Below are 14,764 nucleotides of genomic sequence, written 5' to 3' on the forward strand. Positions count from 1 at the left end.
AGTGTTTCCCCCCCACCCCTTGTTCTGGCTGCTCACAGCTGCTCATGAAGCTGAATTTCAGCATCCCAACTCCCTATGGAAATGGCTTGGCAGGGACCAAGATTTCAGCTCACTCTGAAACTGCTAAGTCATGTATGTTCTATGTTCCCCAATTCCTTGGCTTTCCTATCTATGCAAGGAAGGCAAAAAATTTTAGCTAGCCGCTGTGTCAGTGGTGGGTTTCAAATTTTTTTACTACCGGTTCTGTGGGTGTGGCTTGGTGGGCGTGGCATGGCTTGGTGGGCGTGGCTTGGGCGTGGCAGGGGAAGGATACTGTAAAGTCTCCATTCCCACCCCACTCCAGGGTAAGGTTACTGCAAAATCCCCATTTCCTCCCAATCAGCTGGAATTTGGGAGGCAGAGAATAGGTGAGGGTGGGGCCAGTCAGAATTTTTACTACCAGTTCTCTGAACTACTCAAAATTTCCACTACCGGTTCTCCAGAACTGGTCAGAACCTGCTGAAACCCACCTCTGGGCTGTGTAGGTGGATCTTCTTTTTCCATTAGTAGTCCCTGTGCCTTTCCTTGGTTTGTATATACCCTGTTTCCCCTAAAATAAGACATCCCCTGATAATAAGCCCAATCGGGCTTTTGAGCGCATACACTAAAATAAGCCCTCCTCGAAAATATTTAAACGCATGCACAGCCAGTCCCCGCCATTTCCTCTGGTTTCCTCCATACACCCCAAAATCTTTGCACATATGTCTTGGACTCCCTTTCCCCCGTTCTCTCCTTTTTAACACTAAAACATACTTTTCTCTTTTCTTTCTTTCTTTCTTTCTTTCTTTCTTTTTTTTTTTTTTTTTTTGCCTTATCTTTGCTCTGATGCCACAATAATCAAAGCAAAGCCAGATTGCTCTTTTCATCTCCATGTCGGTTCATAAAAACCTTATAGCAAGAGTGAGCTGATCATTCAGCTGCCTACAGGTAGTCCTCGACCTATGTCCATAATTGAGCCCAGAATTTCTGTTGCTAAGTGAGACAGTTGTGAAGTGAGTTTTGACAACATCGATTTAAACTTTGTTATTTTATTCCAGATTGGCTGGAATACAGCTTTAGGTGCCAATCCTTGGCCACACCTACTTTTGTCCCAGCCGATGATCGCTGCCAAACTATAGCAGGCTTCCCTTGACTAAACTCGTGCCAGCCAACAGCTTCCTCTGTGTGACTCAAACAGCGGGGGGGGGGGGACGGGGGGCATGACTGGCATAATTTCAGCATTTAGCTTCAACTGCTGATAAACCCAGCCTCTTGGTGCAGCTGTAAAATTGTAGCAATAAAATAATAATAATAATGTGCTGAGTCCTGGAATGTGTGTGGCTGGCAGGCAAGTTTACTCAGCTTGACAAGCCCAGTGCAACTACAAGAGTTGGTAAATAATGGAAGCTTCCAGGTTTCACCAGACCACAAAGAGGAAACAAGGGGAAGCCTGACAGCCCTGCGCGCCTGGGCTGCACGTTTTCTAACTTCTGCTGGCTCCAAGCTGCCTGGTTTCATGTTTTCTCGGTTCTGCTGGCTCTAAGTTGTGCAAAAGCATCCCAGGCTGGTTGGGCTTTTGGCGTGCAGGCCAAAATGGCTTGTAAGCTGCTTTTATGGATTGCAAGAGAGGTGGAGCAAGGCGTGGTTGCCTCAGCCCACGAATCCTGATTAAAGCCAGAGCAGCTCACTTGAATGGCCCTTGCTCGCCCTCCCAGCCCCTGTCATCACCCCTCCCCCACTGCCGATCATGTGCTGCCCACCCCCAGCTCCTGTAATTTCCTCACCTACTGCCAGTCATGCACTTCCACCTGCCAGCACCAATTAGCTGGCGGCTATTTGTCCAGTGCCTGGGGAAAACCATGCCTCGGGGAATGGGCCAGGATGAAAGAGCTGGGGGCGGAGGGCCAGGAGGTCATTGACAGTGGACAATCCCTGGCAGAAGGCCAGCGGAGGAGGAAATCCTGCTGTGGTTCAACAGCGGCATTTGGCTGAGTGTGAAGTTGGGGCAGCCAAGGATCAGTGCCTAAATGCCCCATTCCAAGAAGGGAAGCTGCCTTGCTAGAGTTTCCACTGGAATTTCTACTGCAGCAAGAAAAGTTCATTGACTTAATAAGATCTTTGCTTTTACAGAATAGAGCTGGAAGGGACCTTGGAGGTCTTCTAGTCCAACCCTCTGCTCAAGTAAGAGACCCTGTACCAGTGATGGTGAAGCTTTTCAGGACCAAGTGCCCAAACCAGAGCTCACACACACATGCACTGGAGCCCCAGAAACTCAAAGACCAGCTGGCCAGTGCACATGCACCCACTGGGCACCTGGTCTTCTGGTTTCTGGTGTGCACATGCGCACCAGCCAGCTGGTCTTCAAATGAGCCAGAGCCCCCGAAACCCGAAGACCAGCTGGCCAGTGCGCATGTGCTCACCAGCCAGCTGGTCTTCAGGTTCCCAGGGCTCCCATATGAGCAAAGATCAGCTGGCTGGTGCACATGCATACGCCAGAAACCAGAAAAGCAGCTGCCGAATGTGTGCATGCCCACAGAGAGGGCTCTGCGTGCCACCTCTGCATGTGTGCCATAGGTTCACCATCATGGCCCTATACCGTTTCAGTCAAGTGGCTGTCCAATCTCTCCCTAAAAACCTTCAGCACTGGAGCACCCACAACTTTTGAAGGCAAGCTGTTCCATTGGTTAATTGTCCTCACTGTTAGGAAGTTTCTCCTGAATTCTAGGTTCCTTCTCTCCTTGATTAGTTTCCATCCATCGTTTCTTGTCTTGCCTTCTGGTGCCTTGGAAAATAAATTGACCCCCTCTTCTTTGTGGCAGCCCCTCAAATACTGGAATGCTGCTATCATGTCACCCCAAGTCCTTCTTTTCTCTAGACTGGCCATACCCACTTCCTGCAACCTTCATATATTTTAGCCTCCAGGCCAGTGGTGAAATCCAAACCGGTTTGCTCTTAGTTGCTCTTTTCTGCACTTTCATCTTTATTTTATTTTTTTAATGAATCATAAATGAAAGAGTGGAAGGAGAGAGGCAGCTGCCAATCAATGGAGAAGTTAGCAGCCCAGGAAGAAATGGGTGCTCAGGGCAATGGCCAGACGCAGCAGTCAATGGAATTTATGGGTATCCCTAGAACAGGAGTGAAGAGTTACAAATTGCAAAACAGGCGTTTTGAAGCAGAGCATGAAACCAAGTCAAATGCATTTATGATTGGTTGGGAGTGGGTGAGGGATGATGTGATCAGCTCCCCCTCGGAAGAAGCTGTGGGTGGCCCATAATGACAATGGCAAGCAGAGAGGCTGAATCTGCACCTAGTCAGTGCCACAGTTAGTGAGAATGAGCGAGAACCTGTGGCCCATCAGCTGAAGAGCCAAGTATTATTTACTGGAAGTTTTTCAGACAGTTGTAATTAATGTATATATCTTTAAAAAAAAATATATCTTCCTTGCATTTTTCTTTTGCCTTAACTTTCTGTTTTATAGATGGCATATGCCACCGGAGAAGTTAGCAAAAATGTCATCAAACACTAGGATTTTATTACCATATGTGGTAGACTTGAAGCAAAAAGTTATTGGTACAAAATTAAAATCTGGCTGGAAGAAATGATACAGCAACGCATTGAATTTAAACCAGAGTTGTACTTACTGGGTATCTTTCCAGAAAAAATTAGTAAGGAAAATGTATATTTGATCATACATGTAATAACAGCTGCAAGAATTGTATATGCTCAAAATTGGAAATCAGAGAAAATACCTTTGGAAAAGAAGTAATTAAAAAAATTAGATTGTGCAGAAATGAATAGATTAACTTTGATGATTAAGGATAAGGAAGAATAAGAATATTTTAAAACATGGAATTATAGTTGGTTGGAAAAGAGATATGACTGATATTATAACTATGTACAAATGATGATTACAATATTGTTTTAGCAATAAAATGTTAGAATGGTTTGGATGAAGATGAAGATAGAAGAAACTTATGGAAGATGGGGAAGAAGCCTAGAAGATAACACCGAGATGTCACAGGGAAAGGAGGATTGATGTATTAAATGTTTGTTTGTCTTAAAAAAAAATTACTCAAAAAAAAACCTTTCTGTTCTATGTGGTTACAGGGGATGAGTATTAAATTTCCCCTTTTGCAATGTGAACATCCATTCTTAAGAATTAAGGGAACCTTTAGTGTCTTTGATCATGTAGCTGATTTCTTTTCCTGTATCAATTTTTCAAAAAGCGTCTTAACCATCATTGACTCACTGCAAGGTACCGTCAAATAATTGAATTGAATTGAATTGAATTTATTAAACTTCTATACCGCCCTTCTCCCAGAGGACTCAGGGCGGTGTACAGCCATATTAAAACACATATAACACAATTCAACCAACGTGCCAAATTCATGTCATTATTAACCGATGAAAAATTGAATCACATCGGTTAACCTTTCCTTTTTTTTCCTTTTTTAAATTTGTTTTGATTTCTTTCAGTAGCAAAATGTTATTTGCTTTATTCAACTTTATTAAGCTTCAAAGAAAGCTAAAAATACAATAGAAAAGGGGGAAGGGGATCAAAAAGGAGAAAAAATTAAAATGTGACAAAAATTCATTTTTTAAAAAAATCAAAGGAACCAGGGGTGAAATCCAGCAGGTTCTGACAGGTTCTGGAGAACCGGTAGCGGAAATTTTGAGCAGTTCGGAGAACTGGCAAATATCACCTCTGGCTGACCCCAGAGTAGGGTGGGAATGGAGTTTTTGCAATATCCTTCCCCCAGGAGTGGGGAAGGAATGGGGATTTTGCAGTATCCTTCCCCTGGAATGGGATGGGAATGGAGATTTTACAGTATCCTTCCCCTGCCATGCCCACCAAGCCATGCCCTCCAAGCCACACCACGCCCACCAAGCCATGCTCACAGAACCGGTAGTAACAAAATTTGGATTTCACCACTGAAAGAAACCCACATCTTAATAGATAAGCGGGTGAGGAAGGTGAAAGGAGATTACAAGGACAATTTAATTCCCTACTGATCTGAAGTAATTCAAAGCAAAAGCCAAAAGCCAAAAATTGCACATAGGCAGAAAAGAAGAAAAAGTTAGAATGCCCCTCTACAGTGGTACATATGAACTTCATTTATAAAAAGGAATCAAAGAGGGCTTCAATCACAGATCATAAAAATAACAGTTGTATAAGCCCTAACTATTGATAATTGAACCTGGCGAAAATCAATCAGAATAGAGCTGGGAGGGACTTTTGAGGTCTTCTAGTCCAACCCTCTGCTCAAGCAGGAAACCCTATACCATTTCAGACAAATAACTGTTCAGTCTCTTCTTAAAAACCTCCTGTGATGAAGCACCCACAACTTCTGAAGGCAAGCTGTTCCACCAGTTAATTATCCTCACTGTTAGGAAGTTTCTCCTGAATTCTAGGTTCCTTCTCTCCTTGATTAGTTTCCATCCATCATTTCTTGTCTTGCCTTCTGGTGCCTTGGAAAATAAATTGACCCCCTCTTCTTTGTGGTAGCCCCTCAAATACTGGAATACTGCTGTCATGTCACCCCAAGTCCTTCTTTTCTCTAGACTGGCCAAACCCACTTCCTGCAACCTTCATATATTTTAGCCTCCAGGCCAGTGGTGAAATCCAAACCAGTTTGCTCTTTTCTGCACTTTCATCTTTTTTTTAAAATGAATCATAAATGAAAGAGTGGAAGGAGAGGGGCAGCTATGACCCCTACATGACCCAATAGGAATCTGACAATAGCCAATAGAATACATGTTCTTGCCCAAGAACAGGAAGCTCAAGTGCAAAGCTCAAAGAAGATATAAAAACCCCTCACTCTCAACTCCATTTTGTCAGCTGCCCAGGACCACAAACCCATACGATTCTGCTTCATCAATAAACCCTCTTTCCAATCAGCCTCCATGTTTCCAGTGTCTTCCTCCAGGCTTGGAACTGAACCAAATGGATATTTCTTCCCACATTAGTATATTATTATAACATTAATTAATATCATTATATTATATAATTATAATATCATTATGTGATTACTGTAGCTATTACGGTATCCAGAATGTAATCCCTCATTTCTGTAATTACTGGTGGGGTGCATGTCTATTTTGGCTTCCATTTTGACCACACCCTCCAAATAAACACTTCACTGCTGGGTAAGGATTTGCGTAATCCTATAAAGGCAGATCATATTCCCTTATCTCTTCAGGCCTTGGCCAGAGGGAAAGATTGTCAATAAACTAATCGTATTATTGTTTCCTGGTCTTTAGTTCAAAGGCACTTCTGGGAAAATTCCCCTGCACTTATGAGGAGCCCACGTGCAGATTTGAACTCTTATGCTTAGAGATTGGGTTGGACTACGGCCGGCAGCTAGAGCTGGCATTATCACCTCATGTCTGTAATAGCATAGCCAAATAGTGCACCTGTGATTAAAGGTTAAATTACAACTACAAGCCATGTGGATCTTGATATATGTTTATTTTAGTTGAGTGATGTTGATCTTAAAAATAGATTACGATACTTCCCACAATGTTTTGAATTGACTAGCTGTTTAATTTCAGAATAGGAAGCACATAAATGTGCGTTATTTATAATTATGTGCCACATAAAAAATAAGTGAGACCAATATTTTATTTATTGATTTATTTAAAACATATATATAGCCGTCCTTCTTTCAAACAAGGCTCCTAATCAGTATGAAAAACAACTTGAAATTTCTTCGAACACAGATAGCTACAGATCATACCAGTAGTTTCTATAGAGAGTGACAACAAACTGAGTATAATCTCTTACTACAAAATTCTGAATTTTCTCTAACATTTATGCCAAATGGGTAGGCATGATCAACAACGTCATAAGCACACTGAGCCAGATAGCTTTTTTGAACTTCTTAGGAAGAATTTTAAGGGTAAAACTAAAAGCCCCTAACTCAAATGTAAATTACGGCTCAAATGATATAGTTGCTCAAATATATCTTCCCGGTGAAATTAAATGGTCAGCTGAGGCATAAAATATTTAGAAAGAGTTTGGCAAGTCATTCAAAGCAGAGAAAAGATCCTGGCAGCTTAGGCTCATCAAATTTGCAGACGACACTAAGCTGGAAGGAATAACCAACACCCCAGACGACAGCTCAAAATCCGAAAGGATCTTGACAAACTTGAATACTGGGCCCTGTCAAACTGAGGCAGGAAAAAACAACTGTACTGATACAAGTTAGGGCAGGACAAGAAGTAATGGTTGGAAACTAATCAGAGAGAGAAGCAACCTGGAATTAAGGAGAAACCTCCTAACAGTGAGGACAATTAACCAGTGGAACAGCTTCCCTTCAGAAATCACTGGGGTTTTTAAAGAAGATCCTGGACAGTCACTTGTCTGAGATTGTATAGGTTCTGCTGCTTCAGCAGGAGGCTGGACTAGAAGACCTCCAAGGTCCCTTCCAGCTCTATTCTATTCTAGGTCAAACATGGCTCCGTGCCAGTACCTGTGAAAGGGATCTTGGAGTCCAAGTGGACAGTCACTTAAATATAAGCTAGCAGTGTGTGGCGACAGCCAAAAAAGCCAATGCAGTTTTCGACTGCATTAATAGAGGAATAGTCTCAAGATTGTGTGAAGTATTAGTACTGCTTTACAAAGCAGCATGGCAGACTTGGAATATTGCATCCAGTTTTGGTCACCACAATATAAAAAAAGATCTTGAGACTCTGGAAAGAGTACAGAGAACAGCAACAAAGGTGATTAGGGAGCTGGAGGCTAAAACGTATGAAGAACGGTTGCCGGATTTGGGCATGTCTAGTCTAGTGAAAAGAAGGACGGGGGGAGAAATGATGGCAGTGTTCTAGTATTTGAGGGGCTGCCACAAAGATGAGGGGAGCAAACTAATCAAAAGTACTAGAAAGCAAGATAAGGACCAATAGATGGAAACTAATAAAGGAGAGAAGCAATCTAGAATTAAGGAGAAATGTTCTAATTGTGAGAATAATCAACGAGTGGAATGGCTTGCCTTCAGAAGTTGTGGGTCCCCTATCACTGGAGATTTCCAAGAAGAGACTGGACAGCCATTTGACTGAAATAGTATAGACTCTCCTGCTTGAGCAGGGGGTTAGATTAGATGACCTCCAAGATCCCTTCCTACTCTGTTATTCGATGTTCTATGGGAGAAAAAAAATGTTACCACTTCTAATGACCAAGAAGGTAAATTGTGTACAGTTACCTTTGAAGAACTCTATCACAATTCTTTAAATTCTATTCAAATCTGTGTAGTCAATAAAAGAATCTACCTCATGAAGATATAATGGAGTTGAGCTGAATTGACTTGACTTTTTAATTTTTATTTTTAAAATTTTAACTAATTAGTTATTTAAATTTAGGGGGAAAATTAAAAATAGCAATAGCACTTAGACTTATATACCACTTCACAGTGCTTTACAGCCCTCTCAAAGTGGTTACAGAGTCAGCATATTTGCCCCTTACACCCCCAACAATCTGGGTCCTCATTTTACCCACCTCGGAAGGATGGAAGGCTGAGTCAACCTTGAGCCAGTGAGAATAGAACTGCCAAATTGCAGGCAGCCAGGAGTTAGCAGAAGTAGTCTGCAGTATAAGACAAAACACCACAATCCACAAAAAAAAAAAAAAAACACCCACATTTAAAGGAAACCACCTTTAAATTTAAATAAAAATGATCTCTTACAATTAGGTCCAGGAGCCAGAAAAGCGGAATTAGTCTCAGATACTCAGATAATGCTCCTTCCCTGAAGAGCAGGGGTGTTAAACTCACGTCATCATGTTGTCGTCATGTAACGTATTGCAACTTTTTCCCCCTTTGCTAAAAATGGGGGTGGGCGTGGCCAGCATGTGATGCATCCGGCCCATGGGCTGAAGAGTGACCCGCCCCTTATTTCCGTCCATCTCTCCAGTTCAAATCTCACCAGGCTAAAGGTTGAACTCAGCCTTCCATCCTTCCGAGGTGGGTAAAATGAGGACCCAGATAGTTGGGGGCAATAGACTGGCTCTGTAATCCGCTTAGAGAGGGCTGTAAAAGCACTGTGAAGCGGTATATAAGTCTAAGTGCTATCGCTATTGCTACTGATCAACTACCTTGATCTCCATCCATTCTTCTCTTTCTTATGCGCCCTTCGTATGATATAGGAAACATACAGATAGTCCTCGACTTACAACCACAATTGAACCCAACATTTCTGTTGCTAAATGAGGCAGTTGTTAAATGGGTTTGCCCCATTGTAGGGCCTTTCTTGCCGCAGTTAAGTGAATCACAGCAGTTGTGAAGTTAGTAGCACCGTTGTTAAGTGAATCTGGCTGCCTCATTGACTTTGCTTGTCAAAAGGTCACAAAAGGTGATCACATGACCCCGGGACACCGCAACTGTCATAAATGTGAGTCAGTTGCCAAGCATCTGAATTTTGATCACATGACCAAGTTGCTGCAACAGTCGTAAGTGTGAAAAATGGTCATAAGTCATTTTTTTCAGTGCCGTTCAGTGGTGGTATTCAGCCAGTTTGGGTGAAGCGGTATCGGCAGTGGTGGGAAGCTCCGCCCACCCGCCCGGACATCATCACATCCTGTTTTTGACACTCTGCGCATGCGCGGAAGGTCCTGTGCATGTGTGGAGGTGACACATGCGCACTCACATTTGCGAACCGGTAGCAAAGGTAAGTGAATACCATGCCTGGTTCCGTTGTAACTTCGAATGGTCAATAAATAAACTATTGTAAGTCGAGGATTAACACTGTATTTACACTGGACAGTGGTGGGATTCAAAAAAATTTACTACCGGTTCTGTAGGCGTGGCTTGGTGGGCGTGGCATGGCTTGGTGGGCATGGCAGGGGAAGGATACTGTAAAATCTCCATTCCCTCCCCACCCCAGGGGAAGGATACTGAAAAATCCCCATTCCCTCCCAATCAGCTGGGACTCGGGAGGCAGAGGATAGATGGGGGCGGGGCCAGTCAGAGGTGGTATTTACCGGTTCTCCGAACTACTCAAAATTTCTGCTACCGGTTCTCCAGAACTGGTCAGAACCTGCTGAAACCCACCTCTGATTTAGAACACATAATTTGTCAATGTTGCTTTCTCCATTCCACTGCCTCATTTTTGGAATGATAATTTCCTATTGAACTCTGCAATCCCAACCTTGCTATCCTTAAAAAAAAAAAAAAAAAAAAGCAAAGCCTTGAAGCTCTTAAAAATGTATATCCACTTTGAACAATGCTATGTTAATGATTTGTGTTTTTTCTCATCGGGGGGAGAAAAACAACTATCTTCTATTTGTGGTTTTAAAAATCTCATTTTCTCTGTTTTAATCCTTGCATGCTGCCCAAAGGCACTGGCGGATGGCCAGTCTTTGCATTTTAAATTATAAATGATGGATTTACTCACATATGTACAATAAACGCATTCATGGAAAATATCAAGTTTCAAATAACTTACCCCTGATGCCCAGGGCTGTGAGGGCTGCCACAAGAATGAGGATTATAGCACATCCAGATCCTACCAGGAAGCAATGACACCGAGGATGTTCCACCAAGAAATCTGGAAACACAGAGATAAGGAAAGAAGCAAACAAGGAAAATAAGACCTCTATATAGGTAGTCCATGATTTACAATAATTCATTTAGTGATCGTTAAAATGTTACAATGGCACTTTAAAAAGTTACTTAAGAGTGGGTTGTAAAGCACTATATATAAATATATAAGTCTAGGGCCTACTGCCATTGCTAAGCAGGGCAGTCAAGTGAGTCTCATTCGATTTTATGACTCTATTTGCAATGGTTCTTATAGTAAATCATATAGTCATTAAGTGAATCTGGGTTCCCCCATTGATGTTGCTTGTGGAAGTTGGATAGGTAGATAGATGATAGATAGCTAGATAGCTAGCTGGATAGATTGATGTTGCTTGTGGAAGTTGGCTAGTTGGATAGGTAGATAGATGATAGATAGCTAGATAGATAGCCGGATGGATGGATGGATGGATGGATGGATGGATGGATGGATAGATAGCTAGATGGATAGATAGATAGATAGATAGATAGATAGATAGATAGATAGATAGATAGATAGATAGATAGATAGATAGATAGATAGATAGATAGATATGGGAGGGAAAGAAAGTAGATAGACACAGACAGAGACAGACAGACAGATGGTAGATAGATGATAGATAAATGATAGAGACAGTTGATAGAGATGACGATGATGAAGAAGATAGATGAAAGAAAGAAAGAAAGAAAGAAAGAAAGAAAGAAAGAAAGAAAGAAAGAAAGAAAGAAAGAAAGAAAGAAAGAAAGAAAGAATCCTTTATTGGCCACATAAGCAATTTGTCTCTGGTGCATAAGCTCACAGTGTACATACAAACAACAAAGTGAGGAAAGGCTCATCAATCATAAATCATAAGATTCATAAATCATAAGATACAAAAAACAATTGATAAATCTTAATATATCAATAAGATTTTTATCCCAGGGGTAGATAAAAAATACTACCCCTTCCTTGGCCTTCTCCCATGGTAGATTACTCTTAGTTTACTCTATCCTTTTCAGTTTATCAGCAAGAGTAAAGCACTGGGCATCATTGTTGCTAATCTCTCAAGGGAAAATGAAAACTAAGAAAGTGACAAATGAATCATCCCATAAGTGAAAACTTGCAGCTGAAAAATATCACTGACAGAAAAATGTTTGAAAATCTGAAAGTTTGATTCTGGGACCAATTACAAATTCCTAGAAGGACCATATGGTCAGAGGCATGCTGTTTCTACTTATTCTTACCCCATAATCTGCTATTCTGCAACTATTTCCAGTTGATGACCCACAAATTCTATTTTTAAAAGTTAGTTGACCTTAAAAGCTGGTATGGGGAGCCTGGCTACAACACATTCACTAATAAAATATGTGGTTGGTGGAAAATTAATATAGATTTAAAAGGAAATAATGTACAGAACTCAGCCTTGACAGCTTAGTCCAGCGTTAAATTTCTTCTTTCCTTTCATATATTTGAGTTAGTCATATCAGGACCTTATGAAAAACCCACCACAGAAAGGTTTGAAAGGAAAGAATGGAGGTGTACGAAATTGGCAGCAAATGTTTCACACTTTGTTATGAATAATATTTTCCCCCAAATAATATATTTATACATACATTTGTATCCCACCTGGCTTGGCTTAATCATTAAGCAAAATAAGCACGTTTAGGGTACACGTTTCTTCCCCTAGCCATCATGTTCTTAACTCTTCCACTGCCACACTCAACTTTAATTTTCATAAATTTTTGTAGTTCCACTTTTCCATTACAGTGTAATAAAGTTATTAAAACACATTAAAAAGTGTTGAAAAAAATGTCCATGTTTTTCTAATGGCCTAGATATCAGTAAATAATTTGCTTACAATGTTCAATAAATATATTCTGTAGGCTTCCTGAGTGAGTTGGGTGGCCATATAAATGTTCTAAATAAAAAAAATAAAAGTTTTAAATTAATACAGCTGTGGGGTCAGTGGTGAGTTGCTACCAGTTCGGCCCGGTTCGGGCAAACCTGTAGCAGTGGCGGCAGGAGGCTCCGCCCACCTGCCCAGACGTCATCAAATACGATCTGCACATGTGCAGAAGCTTCTGCATATGCGCAGACAGGGGGCGCGCACACAAGCGAACCGGTAGCAAAGGCAAGTGAAACCCAGCCCTGGGTGGGGTGCAATCTGGGGGATGGCCTGGAAGAAAACTGAATTTATAATCTTGTTTCACTTTCAGCATGTATTGAGTCTGACTGTCTTGTCCGTTGATCAATGGAAGAGTCAATACAAGGGCACCATTGTTGAACTGTAGGATATCAGTTGATCTTAATCCAGCCTTATATCACACCCTTACTCTAAAGAGCTGAAAATGGCTCAGATAGACTTCCCCTCATTTTTAATTTCACAGAAATCTGTGAAGGAACCAAACTGGAGAGGAAGTGAGTGGTCCAAGCTGGGTGGGGGGGGGGGGGTGAAAACAAAGAAAAAAATTAACTCAAGGCTGAAAAGAGAAAGTGGTTTTCTGGCTGGCTGGTTGAGGATCTGAAAAACCAAGTTCCTGTCAGAACAGACATGGGGGCTCTGTGCAGTTATTCATTTTTTAAATAAAAAAAAAATCCATCTTTCCGTAAACAATGTGTCGTTAGTTAGTTAGTTAGTTTATTTGATTTGTATACCGCCCTACTCCCGAAGGACTCAGGGCGGTGAACAGCCAACAATAAAATACATAAATACACAAAATTTAAAAACCCGATAAAATCAAATTAAATTATTTGGCCCAGACAAATTAAAATACCCCAGTAATTTAAAAACAGATTAAAATTTACATATTTAAAAAGGGAAGAGATCAGGCCAAGCCCGCTTGATGGAATAAAAAGGTCTTCACAGCACGGCGGAAGGAGCGCAGATCCGGGATCTGCGGGTCGTCTGGGTTCAAATAACTCTATGTGTCAACCTTCAACATTTACAACGTCATTCACTTAATATAGTTCTCTAATCTTAAAATTATAATATGTTAAACAGTTAAACATTGTAAGCCTATTCATTTTTCTTCTTAACGTGTGTTCTAGTGAAAATACAATAATAACAACATTACACATAATTATCCTCCTCATTCTAATACTAATAATTATCTTCTTATTTATACCTCTAGCTTAACATGTTTTCTTTTCTTCTTTAATCGCCTTCTTTTATTTCCAGTTTGCCTTTTTACTCTCTAACCATTGATAAAATACTTCCCGTATCATATAATATTCAGTTTGTTCTTTCTCTTTAATTGCTAATGTTAATATATTCATTTCTGCACATTCTAATATTTTCCTAATCACCTTCTCCTCAATCGGAATCTCTTCACTTTTCCAATGTTGTGCAAATATCATGCAGTTATTCTGAGTCTGCCCAGGCTTTATGACGAAGAAAGGTTCAAAGGAGAGATGAGCTACTTCCATTAGCAGTATCTCATGGTGCTGGTCTGGAGAAGGAGACCTCTTTGTCCCTGAGACCTCTCTACATGATTATGGACTCTGGAGCACCAAATCATAAAATCTTAAGGATTAAATCCTAGAGGAGATCAACCCTGACTGGTCTTTAGAAGGTCAGATCCTGAAGATGAAACTCAAATATTTTGGCCACCTAATTAGAAAGAAGGACTCACTGGAGAAGAGCCTAATGCTGGGAAAGAATGAAGGCAAAAGAAGAAGGGGATGACAGAGAGCAAGGTGGCTGGATGGAGTCACTGAAGCAGTTGGCATGAGCTTAAATGGACTCCAGAGGATGGTAGAGGACAGGAAGGCCTGAAGGAACGTTGTCCATGGGGTCATGATGGGTCGTACACGACTTTTTTTTTATTTTATTTTTTTTATTTTATTTTTTTTAAAATTTGATTTATATGCCGCCCTTCTCCGGAGACTCAGAGCGGCTTACAATGCATTAAGCAATAGCCTTCATACTTTTGTATATTTATACAAAGTCAGCTTATTGCCCCCACAAACTGGGTCCTCATTTTACCTACCTTAGAAAGGATGGAAGGCTGAGTCAACCTTGAGCCTGGTAAGATTCAAACCTGCAGTAATTGCAGGCAGCTGTGTTAATAACAGGGTGCTTTAAACCACTGTACTACCAAGGCTCTTCACAGTTAACAATAGCAAAGGATTATAAAATCTTAAGGAAGACCCCTGTGTTAGTCCTCTTCAGTTGTGTTTTTGGTAGCTCAACTAATGTACTTTGTTCCCCCCAAAATAC

General features: G+C 41.1%; 1 protein-coding gene across 1 annotated transcript in view; it reads right to left on the reverse strand.

Annotated features, from left to right (window-relative positions):
• The window catches only part of LOC139309398 (killer cell lectin-like receptor subfamily B member 1B allele B), a 30,843-nt gene that overhangs the window by 12,793 nt on the left and 3,286 nt on the right, over positions 1-14,764 (reverse strand). Inside the window, exon 2 of the mRNA XM_070933461.1 lies at positions 10,456-10,557. Coding sequence (XP_070789562.1) covers positions 10,456-10,557 — 102 coding nt within the window. The remainder of the gene's footprint in view (positions 1-10,455; positions 10,558-14,764) is intronic.

Source organism: Pituophis catenifer, unplaced genomic scaffold (assembly GCF_029215685.1).
Source record: "Pituophis catenifer annectens isolate HBS135680 unplaced genomic scaffold, rPitCat1.0.hap2 SCAF_2, whole genome shotgun sequence".
In the NCBI taxonomy this organism is placed as follows: Eukaryota; Metazoa; Chordata; class Lepidosauria; order Squamata; family Colubridae; genus Pituophis; species Pituophis catenifer.